The sequence below is a fragment of the Haliaeetus albicilla genome, chromosome 9, assembly GCF_947461875.1.
Source record: "Haliaeetus albicilla chromosome 9, bHalAlb1.1, whole genome shotgun sequence".
NCBI lineage: Eukaryota > Metazoa > Chordata > Aves > Accipitriformes > Accipitridae > Haliaeetus > Haliaeetus albicilla.
In genome coordinates this window covers 9257446-9285164 of record NC_091491.1, presented here as the reverse complement: position 1 = coordinate 9285164, position 27719 = coordinate 9257446, and the positions used below count along the sequence as shown (strand labels likewise).

The window sequence follows — 27719 nt, the reverse complement described above, 5'->3', positions numbered from 1 at the left end:
TTTGAGGAGAGACAAAATGCCCAGCTAGCTTTTGTTACTTTTCTGCCCTGTGTCTAATACCTTGTGCAGTGTGGTAACTGAGGGAAGACGTGCCTCTCACAGGTAGCAGCCAGCTGTCCCTCAGGAGAAGTCCCTCTGCCCTCAGAGGTGCCAAGCAGAGGCAGCCAGGACAGCAGCCGACAGCACAACGAGCGTGCTGTGGAGGGGCGGCGCGCTACGCCTCTCCTGAGGAAAGCCCTCCTCAGCAATAGATCTCTCCCTCCCTGCAGGTAAGGGCTTTAAAAGGGGGGGGGGGGAAGGACCTTCTCAACATGGCGGCCGAAGGACGGCTCGCCCCGCCTCCCCGCCCTACATTCCCTCTCAAGATGGCGGCGCGGAAGGGCCGGCGGCCGGACCGGAGTGCGCCTGCGCGCCGCTGCCCGGAGTGCAGTGAAATTCCTGGCGGGCGGGGGGAGGAGGAGGTGGTGGCGGGGAGGAGGAGGAGGAGGAGGGCGGCACGGAGCCACGGCCGCGCTCCCCTGCCAGGGACCCTGCGTGCTGTGGCGGCGGCCGGCGCGGAGCCAGACCCCCGGGGGGCGCGGTGCGGGCGGGCTGAGGGCCACTCGCCGCCGCCTCAGGCTCTTGCAGCACCAGGAGCCGCGCCGTCCCCGCCGCCGCTGGGACTCCCTCCCCGGGCAGAGAGGGGGAGAATGACGGAGCTCCAGTCCGCCTTGCTACTGCGGAGACAACTAGCAGGTAGCCGGGCTGGCGGCCGGCGTGGGGGGGGGAGAGGGAGGCGATCCGCGGCGGGGAGGGGGGGAAGCGGCGGGGAGGGGAGTGGAGGCCGGCCTCTCAGGGGCCGGGGGCCGGGGCCTGCGGTGGGGGAAGGGGCGCCGGCTCGGGGGAGGGGGCGGGCGGCCGGCGGGGTGGGGAGGTGTGTGTGAGGGGGAAGGGGAGATTACGGCCCCCCCCTCGCCGCTCTCCTGCCCAGCCGGGAGCTGAGGGAACTAGGCCGAGGGGGGGAGGGGGAGCCTGCCTGGCGATCGCTGCCAGGGGAGCCGGGGGGAGGGGTGCGGAGGGCCGTCATGGCGGGGGGGAGCGTTTCCTTCGCTGCCCCCGTCCCGTCAGGGAAGTGGGGGTTGGCAACGGCCCTGCTCGCCGGTGTCGTGTCCCTCCCCCCCCTGCCCCGTGCCTGGCAGCCTCCCCGATCTCTCTTGCGGCCCTCTGTCTTCCCGGGGCCCGGCGGGGTGGGGGGCGGGAGAAGGGAGCCCGAGCTTTCCTCCCCGCAGCGTGGGGGATGTGTGCGGGGAAGTCTCCGTGGTGTGAGGGGATGTTTGTCAGGCCCCGACAAGAAGCGGAGGAGGGAGAGTTCCCCCCCGCCCTGGAAACGGTACTTCAGGCCCGGGGTGAATCGCCCCACTACGCACACCTTCCTGTGGGGACCTGAGGTGCCCCCGTCCCGCCTCCCCTCGCCGGCTCCCACCCTCACCTCCCGTGCCCTGCGCCGGGGAGGGCGGGTCGGGAGGGGGAGGCCGCTTCCCCCTTTGTTGTCAGGAGAAGAGCCGGGGGCTCTGCAGGCTCTGACTGGGGGGGGGGGCGGGAAGAGGACCGGGCAGCACCGGGATCCGGACCGGGGGGGGGGGGGGCGAAGCGGGGCTGCCCGCCGCGTGCTGCGAGGGGGGAGCCGGCGGGGAGGGGCGAGGGGGTCCGCCGGGGGCGAGAGGGCGGGCCGGGTGCGGGGAAGGAGGAGTTGGGAGCCTGGGCTCGGCGACAGGAAGGGCCGGAGCGCCGGGCCCCGGGCCCGGCGGCGGGGCGGGAGCGCGGCGGAGGGGAGCGGGTGGCAGCTTGGCTCCGCGACGAGAGTCGTTGCCGTCGCCGGCCGCCCGCCCCCTCCCTTTGTCCCCGGGCGGGCGGCCGTGCACGCTGGCCCTGCCTGGCCCACCGCCGCCGAGGGGACCTGGCTCGGCTCGGCCCGGCCCGGCGGCGCGCATGCGCGGGGCCGCCCGGGCGGCGGGGCGCACAATGCAGCTCCATGTGTCGCTCGCTGCCAGATTTAAAGAGAAACGAGCCGGCAGCCGGGTGCGGCGAGGAGCCTGCCGCCGCTCCCTCCCCCACTCGCACATGTTCCCCCGCATCCTCTGCCGTCTGGGTTTCTGCGGCTGGGGTAAAGTAAACCCCTCGAGAAAGCGCACAGGTCTGCCCGGCACCTTGGGCGAATCTCATTGCCTTTTTCGTCCCGTATGTAAAAATTGCTTCGTAACCAGATAAGGAAACGTGTGCTAGGTGCACCTAAACTCGGGCAAATGCAGCGCTGGGTGAAGTTTGCCGAGTAGCCCTACAAGGGGATGGGGTCAGTGGGTGGCACTGGCATTCCTGGAGGAGGATTTTAGCCTGAGACTTCAGTAATGTCTTCGAAAGCGTGAGGGTGGAAAACAACATTGTTAGCAATAAGGAGGTGAAGTTGCATAACCAGGTATAGCAAGCTAGATGATGTGTGTTTTGCATCTCTGGCACTATATTCAGGTTTTAGTTGATGATAAGTTTGAGAAACTTCAGGGTAGTTAACTATTAGCACAGGATTTTTTACCTCTTCAAGGTGACATCCTTTTAAAAAAATATAATCTCACACATACTGCGGCTGTGCTCCTGAACATAAGCGTGCACCTCTTAATGCCTTAATGCATTAAGTTGTTACTGCCATTCAGTGAGGTGTCTGTGTGTTCGGATATGCTAATAACACTAGGTATAGGCTTAGTACAGGAGCTCCAGAATGGATTTGATGTGAAGCTTCTCTTTCCTATAAATGATCCCTCTAGGGAAGCCATAGTGTAGAATAGTTGCGCTCGAACTTGGTAAAAATGAGCATTTGGTAACCTAATATAGTTCTTTAGCTGTCTGGAATTTCTCTTAACCAACTAATTGTGCTCTGTGAAAGAAAGTTTGACATTTAGCTGAAGCCTCTTGATAACAAGTATTAGCTGTCAGCTTCTGTTGTGTAGTTTTGTTTTTTCTTGTCTTGTGAGGTCTTAAGACCTTCTGTAAGCACAGGCTGGTTGGATATGTAAGTAGACTTGTCGACTTAGGTTTGGGGGTTGACTTCTGTTTATCTTTCTGCTCGCTCTTTTCTGAAGGCTTCATGTGTAATGGTAAAAATTGGTAAGCCTTTCCAGTTGCCCCTATTACTGGTACCGATTCAACTGTATTGACTGAAGTACTGCAACCATTTGCATGTAACCTGCAACTCTTTTGTGTTTTTTTGTGTGTTTTAAGTAATATTAGTGCCTTTGGTATCCTTTTATGTGTATTAAAAAAAAATTGAAACAGTATTAAAAGTGATTATGGGTGTGTATACTTAAGTGTGTGGTGAGTACTGAAGAAGAGTGTTGAACTCTTCAAAAGTCCTATCTGGAGTAAGTGATCTGAGAAAGAAAATAGTTTCTTCTGTATGTGATAACCTAAGCAACATCTGAACTGAGCTGAAACTAGACTCTGACATTGCTTTTTCTGATGGCAGGCTACTTGAAGTCGCAATGCAGAGACTGAGCTTCATGATGTCTCATCTTCCTTACCTACTGCTGACTGTCTTCTTCCAAGTCTCAGCTGCTCCAGTGTATCCCTTTGTTTACACCCACATTACTTACTCTACCTCAGAACAAAAATCAGCATTGTGGTATTCTTTCCCCTGGTGGGCTGATACTTCAGTCCTTCTGCTACATGCAGCTTTTGTGTTGTATCAAGTGTGGTGAGTCTTTGGGTTGTACCTAGTGGTTGGGTTTTGGAGGACAGCAAACAGACAGTGGGTATGAGTTATGTGATCTAAACTAGTTTAATTGCTGTGGATCACTTGTGCTTGAATAATGCTAATTTGATGAATAAGAGATCTGAAGTTGGAGCTGTTAGACTTGGAGCAAGACATCCAGAAGCAGAGGGATGTTGAAGGGGGAATCTGAAACCCATATAATGGTGGAGCAGTTGAGGAGTACAAAAATTCTTTAATGGGTGAGACCCTTGATAGCTCTATGCGATGGCAAGAGGAAAAAAACAATGACAGGAGGAGAAAGGAATGTAGAACAGTAGTTCTTGGAACAGTTACCTATTTTGTCTCCTTTATGCTTTGGTTCTTAATAAAGGCATTATGGGGAAAATAGGTGTCTATGGCATGTAGCACTTTAATGGGTTGTTTTAATTCTTGAAGACTTTGTTAAAGTGAAGGTCAGCTGGTAAGTCTTCTTGGTTGTCATTGAGACTTAAAACCAAGGGACTTATCAAAACACAGAACAAAACTTGACAACGTAGTTCCAGGTTGCTCCAATAAGTGTATGAAGACAGACTTCTATTTTTTCTGGAGCAACCTGGCTTGTATTGTAACTTGGAACAGGTAACTAGTACCACAGCACCATATATACAATGTGCTTGTCAACTTAAGTGGCATGTTCTGGATGTTGGTAATGCTCTAAGAGAAGGGATATTAAATGATAGTCACAAAATACAACTTCTAGTTAGTTGCGGGTTGTTTTTTGTTTTGGTGTTTGGTTTTTTTTCCCCCCAAATACTAAGTAGCTTCACAGTGCTAATGAAATATTGAGCTATATCACCAAGGAATTAGTATAGTTGCTGTTTTTATATTGACATGTGTTTACCCCCATTTAGGCACAAGAACAGTTCAAATCAAGATAGAACTTTGGGTAGTTTTTATTTGTTTTCTTTTAAGTGTTTAAAGGAAGTGGTGAGTGGGGATCTCTGACTACTAAAGCCAGTCAGAGTGCTAGTCTTAACTAGCTAGGGCTGAAGGGAGGTTCCGCTCTGTGGATATCTGTGAAGCTAAATGGCTCTGCCCTCTCAAATCAGCTTAATTGTAAGCTCTAGCAACATCTGGAAATATCTTAATATTCAATAAACATATTTGTCATATTTGTTCTTACAGATGTGGTGGTGTTTTTTTTAAGGAGAAAGGTACTTTATTGTGGATTGGTAATGATGTGAAATAGAAGCCGTGATTTGTCCGTTTCTTCTTATGGGTAAGGTGCAGGAAAAACTAAAAGAATATAGTGCCTCTGAACTTCCCAAAAAAGTCAACAGCAAGTACGTAGATTAGTATAGCACTAGATTAGCAGAGTTCAACTCCCAAGGGAGGTGGGGGGAGGATAAACTGTATTCTCTGTACAGCCCCAAAACTTTATGCTCTTTAAAAAGAGGCAGGAGACAACTGAGACTGTAAAGCTTCTTTTCCAGTCTCTAGAGCTGTCAAGCCCAAGGGTTTTGCAGACTGAAGCATTTCTCTGAATGCTTTTATTTCATCTTTCTGCCAGATCCTTGCTGACACAGATACTTGTTAGAGTAGGCAGACTTGTCTAGTTTGACCAGCAAAATCATGTAGGGAGGATGCAGTTAAGTTGGTAGCGCACAGCGGAACCAGAAGTGCGAGTCCTCTAACATAAACATGGATCACTGAGAACAAGGGAATAACCATGTGTTGGCCGAAGTTGTACAATGTTGTAAATATTCCCCAACTTACGATAGAGGAAAACCCACATTAATGTTTTTCTCAAATATGAGAAACATGGCATTATTTCAGCTTTAAGTGTATACAGCTCCCACTTCAAAGCAAAAATGTCTAATTAAAAATCAAACAAGTTGGAAAACTGTATTAAATACTTAATGTGACGGTTCAGTTTTTACTTCCTTGTGTGGAAAAATCTTGCAGTGTAATGTTGAGCTAGTTGAATTTCTGGCAATTACATAGGATTTACTTTTAAAATATTTGAGTAGTGAATTCTGAGGGAATTACGGAATTAGGATCACTTTATAGATCGAAGCTGAGGTGGCATATCTCTTGAGTGACTGGTGATATAAGAAGCCTTTGTTTATGGTTGAGTACTGGCTTATAGTAGGTTTGTCTACAAGATAATAATTTGAGTGGCACTGATCTGAAATATTAAGTTGATACTAGTCTGCCTACTAGCTTCCTTGGAGAGGTCTGTTTGTATGGTCAGTAATATTCTGCATTATCCTGAATAGTTAAGACTCCAAGGTCCTGCACATGTCAAACTTAATTTCAATATCACTTAAAATGCTATAACACCCCCCCATGTATTTTTTTTTTAAAGGACTCTTTCATATGTTTGGATAACCATCAATCTTCATTGATGCTTTTTGAGATGCTTAGATACAGCATGTGTGTACTGCTCATCTTAACACTGTTGAAGTGTAGAGCCCTATTATAGCAGATAAGAGAATCCTGTTTCTTGTGAAGATGTGTTGACAGAATCATCAAAGCTACCTTGCTCACGCTGACTTTATAGATAATATCATTGCTAAAACACATGCCTTGTTATAGTGACTAGAGTCTGAGCAGTTCAAGCAGCCCGAATTTCTGTTGCACTGCAAATAACAATGGATGTAACTTGTGGCAAACTTTACTAGCTGCACACGTTAGTTCTTCCAATGTTCCTCTTGCAGAAATAAGCTGAAATCTGCTTCTTTGAAGAAAGACTATTTATGACAGCAGTCACAAGAGCAAAAATTCAGGGGTGCTGGCAGTTTTCGAAAGTGAGGTTTAGTTAAACCTCAGAATGGAGGGGCTTGATGACTCAACCAGTTGCTTGAACAGGATGAAGCAATAATAACCTGCTTCATAAGCTTATTCCTTGATGGGGTAGCTATAGTCACAGCCAATTGGCTTTGGCTAGGTCAGCTTACTAATCTTTCAGGGAAAGAACCAAGCTTCCCATAAATTATGTGTTCTTTCCTTCTCTGCTCCCCCCGAAGAAGGCATTGTAAGTTACACCAAAGTATGGACATATCTGGATCTGACAGTAAAGTGATTTCTTTCTGTTCTGTAGAGAATAGTGGAATGGGAGAATGCTCCTTATTTCACAGGATCTCCAGCAGCAACCTTAGTACCTATTGAGAAAATACTTTCATTAGAAGAATTTCTGCTTTATTGGCAAGATCTTTATTTAGAGATGCTAAATCACCCAAATCCTGCTAAAATGTCTTGCCTTGTGTGATTGATGGTGATTCCAACTTTAGTATTAAAGAATTACCTGCTGCAGAACTGTAAACTGTAAGGATTTGTTGATTTGCTATAAATTATTTTGTTTTTGTTTTGTTTGAGAAGCTGATCTGGGATAAATCAAGTAGAGTGAATAGCCTTCAAATAAAACCGCATGTTGTAATTATAACTGATTCTGCCTTCACTCTTCTGTATCTCTTTGTGATTTTTTTTAAAAGCAAGAAAGACTTGGAATGGAACATGCATATTCAACTAAGACAGGATTACTTGGTCCCTTCTGTGGTTGATACAAGTTGTTGTTTAGTTCCCCCAAAGTGCTATTCTAAACAGTTTGGCAATAAGTGAACTATGTAGGTAGAACCTGTTTGCCTCAAATAGGCATTCTGCTAAATTTTCTTCCTCTGATGTGTTTAATGCAGCCTCTGTTTTGATCTAAAATACAGCATTTTGCTTCCAGTGTAGAGGTTGGGTCCTAATGAAGTGGAACTGAAAGGTGGCTGCTGTTCTGAAAGTATGAACTGACTGAATACTAAAATGAGCGTGCAAAGTTAGGTGCCTGGAGAAGGAAGAGCAGGTGGCTTGGGTGAGGAAGAGGGCATGTGACTCTTGAAACTCGCGCTGTCTGCTTTTTGTCCCAACATATGGGAACAGAATCTGGGTAACACTTCACATGCAGGCCTGTGCTATCACCATGCTGCACCTGCTCTGTGCTTCAGTTTTCAGTGGTATGTGGATATCTGTCAGTAGACTGGTCTTGGCAAGATCTTTCACTTAAGGATCTAGTAGGTCTGAGCTTTAGGCCACCCTGCAAGTGTAAATGTTCATATTTGCTTCTCCTTCCTACTCTCAGGTCCAAGGCATATCAGCTGGAACAGAGATCAGATATCCAGACCTTGTAAGAACACTAAGTATAGCAATCTAATTGAAATAGGATTCCATAAAAATAACTGCTCTCCTGGGCATGAATGTTAGCAGTGCTTGTACAGGTTTAGAATAATAGTGAAGACTTTTTGATGCAAACCCTTTGTAAAGGCTTTCACATACAGTCTTTCTGTATGTGAATTGTTAGTTAAGGGAAACCTATTTCCATGCAGTCATCACAATACTTAGTAGGTCAAGCTGGCTGTTTTCTTAGCTGGCTTGCACTTGGTGCTGATCTAAAAGATGATGCTGTCAGGAATCACTTAGAGAAGTGTCTTAAAACAATTCTGAATAACAATGTAGCTCAAATTAGGATATGCAAACCTGTTATTCATATTCTAAGCAAGAGAGAAAACAAGCTGGAAAAGTGTCCTTGACTTGCACAACAACTGACACATATGATGAGGAAAGCTTCTGATGAACTCTTCAGATGATAATATCTCCCTATGGCATAGTCTTGTGATGCAGACTTTCTAGTGGATTTCCTAGAATCGTTTTGTGTTCTTGTATGTAAACCACACGTATCCTAGAGCTCTTAGCTCTGTTCAACAGTGCTGTTTCATGACTGATGTGTATATGACTGCTCAGAAGATACTTGGATGGAATTTTTTTGTAGCTTTAGTCTGTTGGTAATTTGCAAACAGCTGTTAAGAAGTTAACTAACTTCTGCTGTCCTTGCTAAACTCAACTACATTAATACAACTGGCACCTAGGATGACACTTGTCTTGCCAAATTCTAGCAGTTTTATGCAGTAGACATCTGAAGCTCTGTAGGCGGCTTTGTAGGTGAGAGAAATAAGTACATGTAGAGTGTGATTCATCTGACCTGGTTTTGACATCTGCTTTGGGATGAGATGATCATGGAGTCTCAGGAACTACTTATCCTGATAAAATCTCTATTGAATGCTGCTGAGGGTGACTGTCTCAAATACAGGCAGATGCACATACCCACCTAATCTTGTCTGACTCCCAAGAGTGGAAACGTGCATTAGACACTGAGGACAAAATGAAGGTGGCATTTCTGTTACACTGAGTGGGATAGATGAATGTGGCCCTGTGCTGCAGTTGACTCTTTATGGGCAAACCACTGAATGTTTCCTGGTGAGATACTTGCTTTCTTTCAGATGTGGACCTCAGAATCAGGGTTCTTCCAATCCTTTTTAACTATCCTTGTTTTCCTTGTTCTTACCTTCCTCATACCACTTCCCCCCAAAGTTCAGACCTTACTGGGATTTTTTTTTTTTAAACAAACCTGTTCAACCTCCATTTTAACCTGGGTGATGTAACAGTGCTAGATTCTGGTGTGATGGGATACACAGCATGCTTCAAGCAGTCTAGCCAGAGAGGGCTCTTCAGGAAACAGTTTATCTCAATTTCTACCAAAATTATATGACCGATATTAATTTGAGCATATGTTCTAAACTTACTGCTGAGAATCTTAATTCTGGAAGTGTAAGTATTTAAAAACTTTAAACAATACTGTGGAATTCAAAGCTTTTCATCAGTATGTGTTGTATTTCCAGTGTTTTGTGGGAGCTGATTTGGACAGGAAGGTAACTGGAACACCGCCTTCATATTGAGAGAAAAGACTTACAGCTTTAGCAGGCACACTGTGCTCCACAGTTACTTAAGTTGCTGAGTTCAGACACTTGCTTAATGGCAAACACATTGTGGGGAGGGGGAAAGAGACCTTCTGTCTGTGGATGGTAAGCATGGGATGTTGGAAGAGGACTGGTTTGAGTGTGTGTACACAGAAGGCCTCTATGTATGAAGAGTGCTGCAGGGAAAAAAAGTCTCAAAACAGGTCATCCCTCTTCTTGCCTGTCTTTATGACTTGGGTCAAATGGTGCATGGGAACAGATCTTGGGCTAGGTAAACTGGGTTGCCAGGTCAGATCAGTAGCTGTATATCTCTGGTCTAAGAGACTGTGAGACTGTGTGAGAGCTGGCTTTGAGACCTTTAAGTTGAGCTCGAGTGTAAAGGAGCATTGACAATGTCTATCAGTGGCCACCTCCATGGACTTAAGGGTCTATGGGGAACTTCTTAAGAACCAAAACAGTACCAAAGACCTACAAGCTTCTGGTTAGTTTGTTAAGAGTCAGTTTTCAACTAAATAGCTAACCTGAACTTTCAATTGTCTGTCTTCAGGTATGCCACAACTCATGTGAACATGGAGCTACAGAACATACGCAATCAAGAAACTCTATTCTTAGCTTATGTCTAGAATAATGTGACATCTTACTAGTAAAAGAATTCCAGTCTCTATCTAGTCAAGTTTCTCTGGTACTATAACCTTAATCCCCAGACCTGTAGTGGCAGTTAGAGGAGCTTCTGCCTCGTTCACTTTGGGCTAATGCTGCTGTCGTCTTGTTTGCAGAGCTGAGCTGTGGCTCTGGCTAGGAAGTTGATTGGGAGTAAAAACAAAAATCAAACAAGAAACCCCCCAGCCTTGTCCTCCATCCTTCCAAAACCTGCTTCACTGAGCAAATCCTTGGAAGGCTCTCCAGGTATAGCTGAGGAGATGGCAAACAAAGCATGTTGATGCAGCAGTGCATGAAGCTGTGTAGCACTGCACTGAGATGATTTCTGTGACCAACTTGCCTGTTAATGCTAACTATACAACCGTCCTTACAAATTCTCTGAACTGAGAGGAGAACTAGATTTGTAGAAGTCTGTAATGCTGCCCTTTTCAATAGGGGGTGACACATGGAGCACTGGAAACTAGTTATTTGCCAGGCTAAAGTTAAGAGTCAAATCTAAAGCTGCTACTGAACTGGTTGGTAGAATCTCTTCTTGATGGGTTTGTCTTTACTGCTTCAGTCTCAATCCAGAATAATTACAATGTCCTTCTGAGACTAAAACTGTTCTGTCTTAATTGCTATCTTATTTGTTGCTGCTAAAGTGGCTACCAGGAGTGTGTGCATATCTCATGCTGTGTTTTGTCTGAACTTTTTGGATGAGCTTGTGGAGCAAGACAGAACATGATGAAAGTAGATAATATGGAGAGCTCTGGAGTACATCTGTGTGAGGAGATCATGTTACTTTATCATTATCTCAGCCCTAATCTTCTAGAATCAGAGACTTACAGCTGGGTATGCAGGCAGAAAGGAAAGTCTTGGAAATCACAGCTGACCTCAGTTAAGTAATATAACTACATGGAAGTCATAGCTTGGGGTATGGAGAAGAAGAGTCTAGAACAATGGTTTTCGGTCTGTACAGTTGTTAGAAGCTCCTGGACTAGTGCTGAGACTCACAAAAGGCAACCAAGAAAAAACAAGCCTAATGTATAGCAAGTGTAAAGCTCTAATACAGTCTGCTTGTTCTGAGAACTGTGTGTAAGTCAGCTAGATGATTTCTCCAGAAGCCTTAGCTAGGACTTGGGCTGCCCAGTCTCTGGTTTTTGTGCAGGACTCAATCCACTGGCTGCACAAAACTCAACAACTGTGTAACTTACTAAAGAGGCTGCTATTAAAAATAATGTAGAAGCTTATATTTTTGAAAGCTTTGTACTGTAATGTAGCTTAAAATACTCTGAAGTGTTCATATGCAGTGGCTGGCTGGGTGAAACGTCAAACTGAAAAGTTTAGATGCCGTACATAGCTGCTCCATGTAGCCATGGGGTTCTTTCTGCTTAGTCATTTTTGTTGACGCTGTTTTGCTTTTGGATTGGTGAAAGTCTCTTGGCTTATATAAAGGCAGTTTTAGTGAGTGAGGGAACATCAGTAGCTTGGTGTAAACTAAACACGGAAACTGGAAGCACAGCTTATGGTATTGTGTTGGCTCAAGTTTAAGGCAATGGTAACTTAGTTCTGCTTTAGTAAGAGCTAAAATGCTAAAGCAGCACTGTGTTTTGTTGGCAGATGATGTGGGACAGTAGGCATTGAACATTAAAGTCTGTTCTGGACTTAAGTCTGTTGGATTATGGGCCTTTAGTCTTCTTCACCTCCCAGATCAGGTATTGGTTCAGGACTGGGATTAAAGGCACTGAATGTCTAATTTATAAGCAGCCACAGGATTCTGTTCCCAGTATGTTGCTGCTTGGCAGCTGTCCAGGTTTGTGCTGCTTTGGCTGTTGGCTGCTGCTTGAGCTGTGAAGGACTCTACCTGAAACTGCTTCTAGACGGAATGTAAGATTTTTTTTTTGTCTGGGAAGAAAAATTTCTATTATATTAAACTATCAGAAATGTAGAAATTATTGGCAGAAATACTAAACCATAGAGTGTAATATATAGTAGTAGCAAGTAAATTGCACTTATTTAGGCAAGGAGGTGATGGAAATGTGTTAATGTACTCATTTACGTTTAGAAAGTACATCGTATCTTTAGCTAAACAAGAATGGTCAAAGAAAAACTAAGTGTTGAAAAAACAACATAAAGGGATCCTGTTCTTTATAGGTGTCTGACTTCTCTGCTTTTCTAGGATTTGTAGGCTAGCTTTTCAACAGGGCTTTGTAGAGGACCTGCACCAAAAGCTTGTTTCCCCTCTCCCTGGCTGGAGGAGGGAATTGAATCCTTTGCTTTATGAAGCATATTCATCACCCATGTGTTCATCTAGGAAAACTGTTCAGGCTGCAAGTAGTTAACTACTGTAGTTGGTAGGAAATGACAGACGCAGAGAACAGGTGTCTCATTTTCTTGAGTGCAGTGTCAGTGTCACCAGAGGCTCTGGTTGGTGGGCAGCAGTCCCTCTGCCTAGCAGCAGACTTCTGTGACTGTGAGCACACTGTGTGTGCTCCTTTCTTGCCATGATGGCATCACTTCTCATTTGGGATTTTGGTGCATGGATTTCACTACTGTGTGAGTCTCAACTCATGAAGAGGTAGGTAAGAGAGAGGTGGTACTACTAGTTAACTTTTCTGATATGCAGTATTGTCTATATCCAGGGGAAAAAACCAAAACCAAACAAACCCTAGGCTTCAGTGTTTGCAAGTTTTAATGAGTAGCAGCTCTTAGCTATCCATGGTAAGGCAGCCAAGGGTGATGTTTTTCATGTCCCAGTTTGAAACTTGCCTGAGATTTCCTTTTTTGTCTGCCAACCAGCCATTAGTTGATGTTCAGTTTAGCATAAGTAATCTGGATGGAAAAGCTCATTTTAACTTGCCTATGGTAATTCTACATACCTCTAGTGGAGAAGGGGCCTGAGCTTATATCCATTGTTTTACCTCAAGTTAAAGTATTTGTGCAAGCAGTAGGTATTTGAACTATGCTTCAGTATTGCTACTGTGGAAGGAAAATGAGAACCTTGTACAAGCAGAGACTGATGCCACCTCCTGTAAAAGAAGTAATATCATAATTTGCTTTATAGGCAACATCCACTAAGCAAATCTCCATAACTGCTGTAACTGAAGATTTTTGTCAATGGCTGTCCCTTTCATACAGTTTACAGATTTTCTGCATTACAAGAGTTGGCATCCAGCAGTCTTATTCCTTCTCACAAGACGTCTTGCAATATAGTGCTGCAAAGTCTTAGGTATGAGTCAGAGTGTAGGAGCTGGCTTTCATTTGGAACAGGTACATGAACAATGTTTCAAAGGACTTAAGGGTAAAAAAATTATTTGGAGGCTGAGACAGATGTAAAAAGAAATTGAAATAGCACGAATCAAGAAATAAGAGAGAAAATGTGTATGTTGGACTCGAAAATAGTGTGGCATATTTAAATGAGAGAAGCATGCTGAATTTTCCAGAGTCTTAATTTCTGGCAGGCTTGTTTACTGTCTTATCAATGAGAAGTGATAACTATCAAACAATAAGGAAGCTAAGTGTGAGCAGCTTCAGTTAGAGCAGCTTGTACAGAACTTGGCATAAACCCTCTTCTCCCTGTGGAAATGCGAAAATTTGTGTTTTTTCAGGCTTAAATTCAAGTTTAGAAGTCTTAATGTGAGATACTCTAATATTTTCATTTTCTGTTGACTTCTGTAGTTGTTATGCTGGATATTCTGTATTACGATATTAATATAATATTTGAAAGGATGACTTAATTGTCCTGAACAGAGGTGGGTTTTTTGCACAAGCAATAGACAATTTTTTAAAATATAAAATCCTGCATGGAGAAAGCAGGTTATATTCAACTACTAATGTGGTGGAACTTCTAATATCTGATGCTGGAGGAATGTCTGTAGTAGGGAGGTAGTGGTGAAGTCCTTAATTCATGTGAGATACTTACCTACTCTCTCTGCCCTTTTCACCTAAAATTAAATAAAACTGTTACTCAAGCTCATGCAGCTGTTTCCACAGTTTCATAGATGCCAGAGGGTGAAAATTGGTCTGCTTAGTGGAGGTGTGGCCATGCTATGGTTTTTGGGTTTGGAAGTTTGCATCTTGGTTAAAGAGCCTGTGATACTACCATTTGTTTCGGGCATCGTCTTGAGAAAACATGATTTGGTTCAATACCTAAGTCTTTGTCCTGCAACTTGGAAAGTGAATGGTTGACCTCCTCGGTTGACTAAACCCTTGCTGAACAGCTGCTAAGAAAAGCCCTTCCAATATGTTTTTTGGGATTTTAGCATTGAGTCATCTATGTGGATAAATTTGCTTCTGAATTACCAATGACCAAACAAAGTTGGTATTCCTGCTATCTACCTCTTCAGGACCTTGGGCCTTCATGTGAGCTGAGCATTCTCTTTTCCCTGTGTGGACATAGACTCTTCTGTGACTTGATTCTTCTTGCATTTTTTTTTTAACCATGCTTAAATAGTGAAGAACTTAACTGGCAAATAGTGACTGCAAGCTTATGGGCAAGTCAGTTTGGACTTAATGGTAGCCTTTTCTCCATAAAGATGTAAGGTTCTCACTTCAAGCTCCTCTGTATGTATCTGAGGGGATTATAAGGACCTCTGAACTTAAGTCTGTAATGCCTAGAAATCAACACAAAATAGAGCTATTGGATTTATAAAGAGGGAATATGTAGACTAACTACTGTGGAATATAACAGTGAGGGGCTGTATAATATCAGACAGGAGTTAAAGTAAATGCAGTAGTAATTGTAAAACAAAACAAAAAATCCCTCATTTAACCTGGGAATTACTGACCAGTTGGAGGAATAACTTCTCCCCTATGTACTGTTGGAAACGCTGGACCAAGAATTTAAATTTGGCATTAATATGGCATTTAAATTTAGTTTTTGACCCGAAGCTGTAGGTTAAGAGACATTCTCTCCCTCCCCCAGCTGAATTTTAGACAGAACTCATTTGAGGTGTTTATTTCCAAATCTTAGACTTTTTCCTGGAGCAGGGTGAAAACAAACTCAGTAGACTCTACATCTATGTCTGATTTTTGCACAGCTATTTCCAGATGAGCCTTCTATCTGGCGGTAAGCATATGAAGAAGCCTATAAACTTAGAATCCTGTATTGCTTATCACTAGTGGATAAAACTGTGAAACAAAAGAAAAAATAAACAACCCATAACCTAAACATCATAACAGCTTATCTTCTATGCTGTCTTCTAGCAGTTCAGATAAATCACTGTCTCCAGAATGCACTGGGCACAGGTCTCAAATACTTTCAGATTCTGAAAGAAATAATTTAAGGGAAGTAGGATGTTAGTTTTAAATAAAAACATAGTGTGACTTTGTTCTTCTGTTTAATATTTTCTAGAGTTAAAGATAGACTTCAGTTTAGTCTGGCTCCTCAGGGTTCTTATAAAGCAGTATGGCTTTTTTTGTTTATTAGTAGAAGATCTGTTTTCTGACTTGCACACAGACCATGTCCCACAGTTCTGAGTTTTGGCCCTTCTGCTCATGATGTACTTAGATAGTTTTAGAGTCAGACTATGGGTCTCAGCTCTGGCAGCATGCTGTTGTGCGTGGTAGGGAGTTGAGGATAATCACCCAGGCCATAAATCTTATCAGTAGTCACCAAATCACTGGAAGTCATGGGGTTTTTTGGTCACGTATAGAGGCATGAGCAAAAACAGCAAATGCATATCATAGACACCTAAAGTCACTCTTAAATTCTTTTTCCTACACAGAGCTCAACAAAAATCCAGTGGAAGGCTTTTCAGCGGGCTTAATAGATGACAATGATCTTTATCGATGGGAAGTCCTTATTATTGGTCCTCCAGATACACTATAGTAAGTACTGATACTTATACAGAAACTTAAGTGAACTTGGATGTACTAGTTCCAGTTTGGTCTAAGTGAGTAGAAGTTAACCTAAATCTTCATACTAAGTTAGGTAATGCTGTTCTGTTGTTAGTAAAACACCTGTAAATAGTTGAATTTGCTATATAGACATTCTAAACTGCTTTGCTCTCCTGGGAAAATGCAACACTGATTCCTTTGTACTTGCATAGAAGTGAGGAAGAATAAGCTATCCTTAAAGAAAGCTTCTGTTTTCTTACTCGTTTAGGTAAGGCATGTATAACCCACTATTTGCTGTTATTGCTGTGAGGCTCTAGCTGATAGTACAGTTTTAAACCATTACAACTTCATGCTGGTGATTTGTAGGAAAATATTCAAGAGGGATGTAGTTGAGGAAACTGCAGCAGACCATAGAATTAGCCTCAAGTCTTGCCAGTTTGAGGTGGGAGAACTTGCTAGTGTGACCTAGAGTACTTTGGGGTTGATCAAATTTGAATTGATGGCAAACCTTGCACAGTGGGCTTCATTCAAAAAGCTTATATCTTTATCCTAAGGACTGGGTTCTTTAATTGACATTTGAACACAAAACTATGCAGTTCATACAGTAACTTCTTTTCCTGGACTTTAAGTTAGCTGTGTTTTTTGCACCGCTATATACATGAATATACCTATATATGCACTCTGGCAGATGCAGTATGGTTGATTTGTTGTGTGGTTTTGGGGTTTTTTTTTGGTTTGGTGGGTTTTGGGTTTTTTTTCTTGTTTTTTGTTGGTGCTTTGTCTTTTTTTTTTTTTTTTTTTTAAAAAAGAGCTCTGGCAAATTGAGAGAAAGATTTTTCTTTCTCATAGAGATTATATATGGTAATCTACTGTAGCTCCTGGGAAAAGGTTCTATGCCCAGAAGAAGTCAGTTTAAAGTGTAGCTCTTGAAGATGAACTCTGTTCTCCTTCATTAAGCTGTTCCAGTGGTAAATTACTGATACAAAAAGCCTAGTGACATTTACTTGAGGTCAGTTTTAGTTCCAACATGAAGTTGCTGTATACCTCTGTCTGCAGACTTCTGAATAAGTACTTATGCACAGTAATTGGATTGCTTTGCTTCTCCTCAAGCTCACTACATTGTGATTCTCAAGTCTTGCATGAGATGAATTCTCCAACTTCTGTTGACCTCTTCCGAACAGTCTTCTAGTGGCTCTAGTGGCCATTTTATAAATACTGTCAGTAAAGAAATATTGCTTTTAATTGAACCTCTTCTCACATGTTAAAAATTGCAATAGCATTTTTCCCCCACTTCAGTAAGGTGCTGAGCTTGTTTTGAGGCTTTTAGGCAAGAAGCTCTCTTCTGTTCCAGTCCCTACTTGCTGCTTTTCAAGGTAGTATTATACCGAATCCTTCTTCCCTGGTCCATTTTTATGAGGACAGTAGAACATAACAGTTTACCTTAACCGGGCGGTTCAAAATTTTCAAACTTTAGTGTCATTCCTGGTCTCACTTTATTCTGAGTTTACCTAAAAAGACTTTAGACTCAGTACATGACTCTACTGACAGAGACCCCTTTATCAGGAATATTGCAAAAAATGGTACTGGCCTCCCTTAATTGACAGTTGTACTTCATTAACTGGTTTCTAATGTGTATCCAATTAAACAGCTGCATTTATATGTAGATGATGAGGAGCAACCAGGGATGCCATACAGCCTAGTAGCTTTAGGATCTGCTCCTTCAAAAAGGGAAAGAAGAACTTTTTCTCTTTGCAAGAAAGGACTTAACTGGTTTGGGGCTATCAGCAACTGTAACCTAACTCTTCTTTGTCTTGACTAGTATGGATGTTAAAATAGCCAGTGTTTCTAGATTTCTTACCCTTCCCAGGATCAAGGACTCTTTGCAAACTGCCTTTTCTAAATCTTCTGGAAAAGGAATGCTGTGGGTTCAGATCCCCTCAGCTGCTTTATTTTAAGAGCCAAGTCACTTGGTTCTAATGCTTTTTGGGGTTGGGGGTGGTTTGTTTTTTTTTTTTTTTTTGAGACACTTGCTAGAATTGCACATCTTTTGGTTCGTGGGGGTAAAACTTGTTGTTTTCTCAGTAGCCTGTGGGCTTTGGATACTGACTCCTACTCATTTACAAATACAGGGGAAAAAAAAGGCACGAATAGGTTTTTCTACACCAATTCTTTTGTCTGCGTGGCTACCGAGAAGTAGCTTGTCATGGCACACCTTGTGCCACCTTCTTTGGAGGTTATGTTCCAGCTTTTGTATTCTGTGCCTTTGCAATTTCAAATTTTGTTACAAACTTCAGTTATGAGAAATGACATGGCAGGGCAAATGTTACAGTACTTAAATTAGTGAGGTATTCCATCTGTAAGGCTTTCCATTTAATATAGGCCTTCCCATATTTCAAAAGGGACTATTCCTGGGTATTGAAACCTAGCTATTTAAAAAAAGAAAAAAACAACACACTGTTACCTTAGTTAAATATGGGCATGTAACTCCATGTAAAAACTGCATGTCTATTGTTTATTATTGTTTTCCAGTTTAGTGGGTAACTGTAATGCAGAACACCTCACTGTCATGTCTGAGTCACTTTAGCTTAGCCTTGAAAAGGTAGTATTGGAAGCCTTTTTACAAAGTACTGCCGTAGACACAACCATACAGCTTTCAGTAACTTTTCACTGAGGCTTACTGCTGCAGGCTGATACCAAGAAATTAGGACTGATGTGCCTGAAGGAAGAAAATAAACAGGTATCTGCTGGGCTGTACCTGAGAAGGGGAGTTACTGGCAATACTTTTTTTCTGTTAGTAAATGTACTGGGAGGAAGAATGCAAGTTGTAATTCCAGATGGTGAATTTCTTGGCAGTTTTTTGATTTTTTTTTTTTTTTCTTTTCCCTTTTTGTGTGTGTTTTCCCTTCTGGAACATCATCCTAATTCTGAAAAAGATACAGTGTTGGGGAACTGGCAGTATCTTGTGAAAGGATCTTCTCAATCTAGAAGCTTTTTGCATTGCATATGCAAATGTTGGTACTGTTAATTACCAACATGAAGTTAAGCTGTGTGAGGGGTAAACTTAGAGCTTTTGATACATCAGTAAGTTCCAATCTTCAGTTTAAGCTTACAAGAAACTCTACTAAGATATTTTTGATTCCCCAGTGAAGGTGGTGTTTTCAAGGCTCATCTTACTTTTCCAAAAGACTATCCACTGAGGCCGCCAAAAATGAAATTCATCACAGAAATCTGGCATCCGAATGGTAAGAAATGTCAAAGTTTCAATTTCTTTTCACAATTAAGAACTAAAATGCGGTGAGGACAAATGGATACACTTCTGTTCATGTTAGAAATATGAAACTCTGCATTTACTTTGCTATCTGCACTTCATAAAACTCTTCACGGCAGAGGTTTTAATAGTGCTGCTTTGAAAGACTGCTCCTAAAGTATATTCAGAAGCTAGTGAAAGTAGCTTCTTGAATTCTTGGTAACTGTTCAGGGATTTCTTTTATTTATTTTTTTTCCTAAGTGCAATATTCTGGTTTGAGGAGAAACTTGACTTCTATAGCTGCCTTTTATTATACCTTCAAATATTTCATCTTAGTGTTACTAACTCGGCAGTATAGAAGGCCCAAGGTTGTCCTCCTCTGGTGAAGCATGAAAGGAGGCATCTTTTAGTCCCTCCAAAGAAGTCTCCTCATAATGTTTGGTTTACTTACGGACTGCTGGACATAGATGGGAAGGTAAAATAAAATGGAAGAGGGTTTTTACTGGGAAGGAGGAATGCTCTTCAGTCTCTAAAGTAATTATTGAAGTTGTAGATGTTGAAAGCTGGGAGGAGACAAGCACAGTGCTCCCATCATAAGGGACAGAAGGAATATTTTGATGCTGTGTCAGTTTTAGCTCCAGAAATATCAGAGTACTTGTCAAGCAGTTTCTAATTCCAGCAGCTTAAATCATGTTCCAGTGTATTGCAGTAATATTCGGCTGATTCTGTTGCTGTGGAAAAAATGTCGCTCTGTAGTTTGCTGAACTTAACAGAAAAAGCTTTAGTGGAAGCCTATCTAAATAGTCTTGAAAGTTGCAGCATTATGTTAGAAATAAGTTCTTCCTCCCCATGTGCCCTCTCTGCCAGAAGTCCAGGCATAATAACAGGCTTCCACCAAGCTCTGTTTATTACAGATTGAGTTCTGTAATAGTTAATTACTTTTTTTTATAAAGTGTCTTCACTAACATGTTTTCTGACTAGCTGGAGTGAAGATTAACAGTTCTATAACTATCCTGAAGAAATGCCAGTATGTTGTTCATTACTGAAATATGCCTTGTTCTATTTTGTAGTTGACAAGAATGGCGATGTCTGCATTTCAATTCTTCATGAGCCTGGAGAAGACAAATATGGCTATGAAAAACCTGAGGAACGCTGGCTTCCCATTCACACAGTGGAAACTATAATGATTAGTGTTATTTCTATGCTGGCGGATCCCAATGGTGATTCTCCTGCTAATGTTGATGCAGCGGTAAGATTTTTCTTGGGTCTGCCAGTTGTCTTCAGTGTAGAAACCTAAACTTGCCATGGAGTTTTGCTTCTAGTTTGACAAACAGTACAGGAACTTTTGGAAGAACCTTTTCTATCACAGGCGAAGGCTACCTTGTTGTTGGGAAAAGCAGTGATGTTGTGAAACAGAATTACTTGTTAGCCCTGGGAAATTTCTTACAGATTGCGAAGGAAAGATGCTGTCAAATTTCATAGGTAGGGGTTTAATTTCTGCTATGAAATCATGCATTTATTTATAGTAAATAACTTGTGCACAGAGATATTTAATGGATAAACTTCAGCTCCTTTAGTCTTAAAAAATTCAAGGAAGCTGGCTGTAAAATCCTGTGTGGCTATATACATGTAGTGGTTACAACTGCCATTAAGTTTAGTTGCAGAAGTTAACATATTCTGGAACGTTTTTGTTTCCTAGTACGTTATTACTGTAACGCAGCAAAATTTTTGTTCTGGAAATTATATAACCTGTTAACAGATTTATTGATTTGAATGGAAGGAGAAAATGTGGCGGGGTCCCTCAGTATAATTACGTTGTGACTTTTTGCATCCACCTCTCTACAGCAGTCTTCCTGGATCATGGATTAAAGCAGTAGGTTTGACTCTGTAGGTCTGTGCTTTCAGAGTGTACTTGAAAGCTTCACTGGGCATCTGGCCTTCAACTCTGGAGGAAGTGTTGTCCCAGACTAGAATGACTGGCTAAGGAGTGAGGAAGAATGGCCTGTTTTATAGTTGAAGATGAGGGTGAATTTGCAGTAAGGATTCTGTCATAAGTGAGATGCAAGTGTTTCATGCAGCGTAGTGTTTATGAAGCATGGCCTATTCTGCCTGAGTGTATAAACACAGCTATCAGCTCTCTAGAAGAGTTGCATTTATAGCAGAATTGCAGTTAGACTAATAACTATTTGTGGTGGGGAGAGAAAAAATTCTTAGTTCTGGGGGGGAGTAGGGGAACAGACTTCAGGCCCCATTCATCTGAGGTATGCTAACATGCTTTCCTTTGAATTAGTCTTGAATTGTGGTTCAGCAGTGACTAATACATGCTGTTCTCTCACAAAAGAGAAGTTCTAGGTCTTTTAACTGGGGGAGTGAGGAGAAGGGAGATAGTAATCAGAAGATGCAGAGTTTTCTTTGGAGGAATGTTAACCTGCTCTGTCAAGCTAGCTATACCTTCCTGAAGTGGGTGGGAGTTCAGTTGCCTGAAGCCTTTCATCTGCTATGCTGTTAGTATTTCCAGAGGCGGCTGAGCTCTGTGGAAAAATCATCATGGGAATAGTCTCATATGGAACAAACTTAAGGGAAGGAAAAACAGAAACAAACACAAAAGTTGTAGTGAAGGATTCCCTCATTTAACGTTCTTTTGAGTGTTGGACCTCCCCTTCTTGTGTCATGTTACTGGTGGAAGCAAATACCCAGGACAACATATGGATGTTTCCTGCTGGCAAACCTGAGAGCACTGGAAGGAGCAAGTTATTAATGAAATGCTGAAAGTACAATTAGAATTCCTCAGTTTACAAACTCAAGTATGTTGAATATAGCTGGCCTAACACTTTTAGCTATGCTTGTCACCTTTCTAGCATCACAAGCTTTTTAATCTTTATGTATTGTGCCCCATTCTCTGCCTGCTACTTCAGGAGTGATTTTTTTTTTTTTTTTTTTTCTCCTTAGAGAGAGATGTTGGATAGAAAACTATGACTTTACCTAAACCTTAGCGTAAAGGTTGAAAATGTGTTAAGGAAACACAGCATTTTCTAGCACAGCTTGCAAGAATAAAAACTTAAATCCAAATCTGACTGTGAAGACAGTACGGAGGCATCACTTTGGATGCTAGGAACTATTTTTCTGACTGTGGTATTAGATGTTCAAACTAACTTTTAAACTTAATGTGCTGCTTGAGCAGCTTAGCATCTTCTGCTGGACTGTAGATTGCATACTCTTCATCTTAACCAGAACATACTCATTAGGGTAATGAAGAATCAGCAGCTCATGTGCTTTATTCTGAGCTGCTATCAAGATGTCTTCTATTTGGTTTACTGAGCACAAGTTCACTGCGGCAGCAGTGTTTGACAGTTACTAAAAGATACTTTGTCTGCTTTCATTTATTTCTAGTTTTAAGAGAATAAGGTGTTATAGGTAGGTCCCAGAATTATAGGAACAGGGGGTATACCTGCTTCCTGGAAAAATGAACTATGCATGTTGCAGTACTGTCTCTTGGAATGGGAGGAAAACGAAGGACAGGAGCCTGAATAGATATTGAGAAGCAAATAGAACAGTTAATGACCTAATATAAGGTTTTTGGAGAGATCGCTGTCAAATTGGAAACTTTGCTTGCTATTCAATTCTGAACACTTGCTTCATAGAACTATAAATATAAAAGGCAGAAAAAACTCTAAGAATCTGAAGCTAGGAGGGCACAAATTTAATGCTTTTCTTGGCCTTAAGCCACCTTGTGTAAATTGTCCTATGTCCCAATCCAAGGAACCAAATGCTTGCTGTATTAATTGCTGAAAAAGAACAAATTAATTAGTAGCCTTATTTGTGCTTTCACTGGAAAGATAAGACACACTGGGCTTTCCAACGTGCTGACTGGCTAGGTCAGCTTGGAGGTGGTGAATGTTAGGATATGCCAGTTATCCTAATTTTCTCTCACTCAAATGTGCTACAACCTTCATTCCAAGTAGGGGGTGAAGAGGTGTTACATGCTAGGCTGCTTCAGGTAAAACTGGTGTGTGGGTGTGGTTTTGGTTGTTTTTTTTTAGTTTTTTTGTTTTTTTTTTAAATCCCTTCCCTCACCCCTGCAGTAAGAATATATTGCTTATATCAAAAACTAAGAACTGTAGAACTTAATGAAATGAGGGGGTTTTCATATTTTCTCACCACTTCTTGCCTAACTGTAAGGCAGTACCCAACATGTCAACCGTAGTCACATTGTATGATGCTCCTATGCTTTCATCTGAGCTCATCATAAGGCTGGCACAAAAAACTTTAAACTGGCTGCACTTTTTCCTGTGGGTTTTTGTGATACCATGGTGTGCACGTCTCCAGGTTCAGACTTAACCTCTTGCCTATCTTCCTGTTCATCTTTATCTTTGTTCTTCATCTATGCAGTTCTGAAATCAGATACGTGTCACAGAGACCATCCCCATAGGTGTGCTGAGTATTCTGTTAAGGTCTTTCTCATGGAGCCAATATCTTGTAGCCATATCTAACTAGGAGGTGTTTTCTTTCTAAGGACACTGCTGTGCTTCTTCTGAATACTGTGACTTCTGTATTTCTATCCTGGAGTGTCCTGGCTAGATTAAGATGGAGTTGAAACTGTCCTAAAAATCCTAGAATAACTACTAGCTCCACAGCAGCTGTGTACCTTTTTTCATCACTACAGTTTAAAGACATTTTCTCTAACCTGTAACAATAGCTTGTGGTCTACAGCTTGAGTTTGCTGCTCATTTGCAGGCTGAAGTAAATAGATTTCAGCCTAGAAATTTTGAAGTATTGGTAGCCATCAGGTTAGTCTTGCATAATGCCTAAAACCCAAGGGGGAAAGACTGTGTCCTCACTGTCTTGTTTGTGAGCAGCTTGTGTAGAAACCCAGAGCAAGCTTTCAAAAGTCCTGAATGTCACAGGTTTTCAGTGACTAGCTCAATGACTGTAAGCAAATTTAGGTGTTGACTAGATGGCTAATGTCTGAAAATGTAAACACCAAGAGTCTTCCTAGAACTTGCACGTTGTTATAGGACTGACATCTGAAAGCTGTCTATTCAATTACAGAAAGAATGGAGAGAAGACAGAAATGGAGAATTTAAAAGAAAAGTTGCCCGCTGTGTAAGAAAAAGCCAAGAAACTGCTTTTGAGTGACACTTATTCAGCAGCTAGTAGCTTCACTTTTTTCAGGGTAAGTATCCTTCTAAAGACAAGTCAGTTACCCGAGTTGAGGATTTCCTGCTTAAGTGTTGCTGAACTATTTTTTTTTTTTTTCCTCTTCAAAAGCAAAAAACCCCAAACCTTTCTTCTCAGCTGCATGGTCTCAGTGGAGTTCTTTGGCTGTATGTGATACTGAAGACTAAAAGAATTTTCAAGTGCAGTAACAGCCCCTTCCGCCAAGATTGTTTTGCTTCTCTAGTACTCTTGCATTTGTGCTGTTCAGAAATTGAAGTTCTCTTTATCAGTATTCATCCTGCTTTATTAATAGTGCTTAGGAGTTACTAGAGCTGTAATAGAAGGGAATAATCATTCTTTCCTGTTCATTATTGTGAAGAATACTTGTTTGAATCTTAAAAGCATCCTGTCTTGCTATCTCAAGTTCATATATATATATATATACACACATATATACATATGTATGGAGTTTATCTTGCAGGTGTTGGTGGCATGTTGCATGTAGGTTTTAAGACTTTAGTGAGGTTGTTAGGAACCATTTGGTAAGGATTGCTTCAGGTATCTATGGAAATTGTAATAGAAAGTCTACTAGTATATCAGAAAGGATCAAGTTGAGATATTACCCATCAATAATATCAAGAAAGGTGGTGTTCTCTTCAGCAGCCCAAAAAACTTTTTTACTCAGGAATAGCTTCAGAAAAACAGCTATATTCCGCTTGAAAACCGAACTGTAGCATATCTGAGAGCCTGGACAAGTTTTAACCTGAGAGTAGCTGATGTGATGCATGCACTTCATGCCACCCTGTTAAAAACGAGCTTCTGACTCAAGATACTCTAATTTGAACAATCTCATCCTAGTTTTAATGGGACTTCTTTTTTTAATTACAATAAGCTCTTGCAGAAAGCTCTGTATTAAAACATGGCCCTTAAATACCTGGCCTTTGGTCACTTTAATCTTGGTATGCCAATGAAAAACTTCCTCAACTAGCTAATAATTTCCCACTCTTGCTTTTCAAAGCAAAACAGACCTTTGTGTTGAAGCTGTCTTTTCCTAATGGTTGGTTTGGCAAATAAACTACTCTGAACCATTTGGTTGGGGAAGCTCCAAACCATATATACTAGTTAGCTTCACCATACAAAACCTGGGGGGGAGAAATACAGCACTGTATGTAGTTTAAAGGGGTTGTACTGTCTGAACAAATAGAACGGCTTACTAAATGTTCCTGCTTAGTTTTGCTTCACTAAGGTTGTACAGGAGATACTTCCTTTCTTATACTTTGTAAGAATTGTGGGGGTTGGGGGTGGGGGAAGGCTCCATCCTGTGACAAACTAGTACTGCAGTATCTCTTCTCTGCAGAAATGCTTTGATTGAATGGAATTTCTCCAGTATAGAGAAAGCATGAAAAATGCTTAATATTGATCAAAAGACTAAGCAAAGGAACTGAATGTCTTGTACAACTGCCTGTAACTAGAGCATAAGAATTGTTAATGTAGCTGACAGTTTTTTCTCCCTAAGAGAAAGGGAATAACTGTGAGTAACACTCCAGAGTGTCCTTAACTAACCTCAGCTCTGTTGCTATGTTAAACTTGGCCATAGTGAAACAATGCTCATGACAGATATTTAAGTAATTGGCTGTGTTGCTTTTTTGGAAGGCGAAAGCTTTTCTAAGTCCTGGTGACTCCTAAGTGAGTGATGGGCAATGAACTGGATGAGAAGGGGCCATATAGCTGGTTTCAAACAAGCACAGTCTGACTTGGTAGCTGTCGTGTTATTGCTTAATGAAGCACTGTTATGCCATTTTGTACTGCACTTTGCTGTTGAAGCAGCGTCCATCCCTCGCAGTAAGTGATGCACAGAAGTTTCAATGCTAAATCTACAAGTGTTTAGCCCTATGTGTGAATAATCAAACATTTACACACTGTGCACTTGACAAGCAACACAAGTAACAGGAGCCTGAAAGTCTGATAGTTGAGCTTGGATACACAGAATGCTGAACTAACTCAAGTCTTTCTCAGGTGATGGTTTTGGATTTATGCACCTTCTGTTTTAGAGGTATGTAAAGTTCTTGAACAAGTAGTGATTATCTTCCTTGAGCTTGAAATACTATTTAACATCTTTAAAATAACTGAGGATGACAAGGGGTTTTATTTTAATACCTGTGATTTCTTTGTAGGTCTCCAATTGAGAAACATGGCACTGTTTTTTTTCCTGCACTCTACCCACCTATTGCTGGACTTCTGTTGTTACAAGTTGGCAAACACTGGCTGGAACTGGGCTGCAATAAAACATGCCAGTTATCAATGCTGACAAGAGCCTAACAAGTGCCAACACAAGATGATTACGCATTTTGAAATCTAATGAACTGCTTTAACCTTCAGGAAGAATTGTAAAGATGTGTACATAGCACAACATGATCCGGATAATATATATACTGTTCATGTACATCCACAAATACACATTGTACCAAATAATGCTGTCTGTAGTTAGGAATAGAATCGTGTAAATTCTAAAGATTTTAGCAGGTTTTTCTCTCCCTATTCATTGTTTCCTATCAGTTTGAAAAAAAAAAACAAAACAAAACCCCCAACAAAAACAACAACAACTTGTGAAGCATGTCAAACTAAACCCAATTAGGATAAAGTTGTTTTGTTTTTTTCCCTCCCCACTTAATTTCCTTTGACCCACTGAGGCTTAATTAAAATCTCTTGCTTATTAAAGTTTAGTATCTCTTTTTTGGTTTTTGGAAATGTGCTCCCTTTTATTTCCCCCATCAGAACTTAAAATTTTGCTAATTAAACCCTGAAAGGATTTGCTGTCGATTACTTGTGTCTTCTTTTATGATGACCTTTGTAGTCTCAAAGGTACTCTTTTTTTTTCTTCCCACTCCTTTTCTAAACCCAATTGCGCATACTTATTGAATTGGGTATAGCAATAAAACTGGCCATGGAGCACCCTTGAGCAGCCGGCTGGATTTTTAACTTCCAAGGGACTTGAGTGCTTTCATTTGGAAGTTCAGTTGACTAAGTTAGTCCAAGATAGAAATGAGCTGCTTTTTATGGGTGATTTTTTTTTCTCTTCCTTTTTCATTGCCTGTTTGTGGGGTGGGGTGTGTGTGGGGGAGGCTTGTTTTTTCTCAAGGTTGAGTTCAAGCATGCACATCTGTAGGCTTTCAAATGACTAACTTCTGGGTTTGGTATCAAAAATAGTTTCCCTCCTTTTCCCTTTTCTCTTTTCTGTGGCCCTTCATCTTCTTTGCCTTCCACTTCAGAGTTTTCCTCACCTAATGTACAAAGAAAATTGCGATGTATATTTTCATGTAAT

The 27719-nt window shown here is 41.8% G+C and overlaps 1 protein-coding gene across 4 annotated transcripts; it reads left to right on the top strand.

Annotated features, from left to right (window-relative positions):
- The first annotated feature begins 456 nt into the window (after positions 1-456).
- UBE2G1 (ubiquitin conjugating enzyme E2 G1) lies at positions 457-27215 on the top strand. 4 transcript variants are annotated; one of them, XR_011326092.1, is made up of 7 exons: positions 457-735; positions 15882-15984; positions 19138-19235; positions 20311-20489; positions 24290-24413; positions 26414-26450; positions 26572-27215. XR_011326092.1 is itself a non-coding variant. In XM_069791464.1 (7 exons), the coding sequence occupies exons 2-6, from the start codon at positions 3694-3696 to the stop codon at positions 24374-24376; spliced, it is 495 nt and encodes a 164-aa protein (XP_069647565.1). In that variant the 5' UTR covers positions 457-735; positions 3494-3693; the 3' UTR covers positions 24377-24413; positions 26572-27215. The 4 variants fall into 4 exon arrangements, 3 of the variants coding, with proteins under 3 accessions (XP_069647565.1, XP_069647564.1, XP_069647566.1); XM_069791464.1 differs by lacking the exon at positions 26414-26450 and adding an exon at positions 3494-3721; XM_069791463.1 differs by lacking the exon at positions 26414-26450 and having other exon boundaries at positions 458-735.
- Positions 27216-27719: the final 504 nt, after the last annotated feature.

What these genes read in the sequence shown, in the direction of transcription:
- UBE2G1 (XM_069791463.1), top strand. Translation starts at nt 690, where the DNA reads ATGACGGAGCTCCAGTCCGCCTTGCTACTGCGGAGACAACTAGCAG. An exon ending in ACTGCGGAGACAACTAGCAG is followed by an intron (nt 736 to 15,881) that starts GTAGCCGGGCTG and finishes TTTCCTACACAG; the next exon opens with AGCTCAACAAAAATCCAGTG. An exon ending in AGAAATCTGGCATCCGAATG is followed by an intron (nt 19,236 to 20,310) that starts GTAAGAAATGTC and finishes TCTATTTTGTAG; the next exon opens with TTGACAAGAATGGCGATGTC.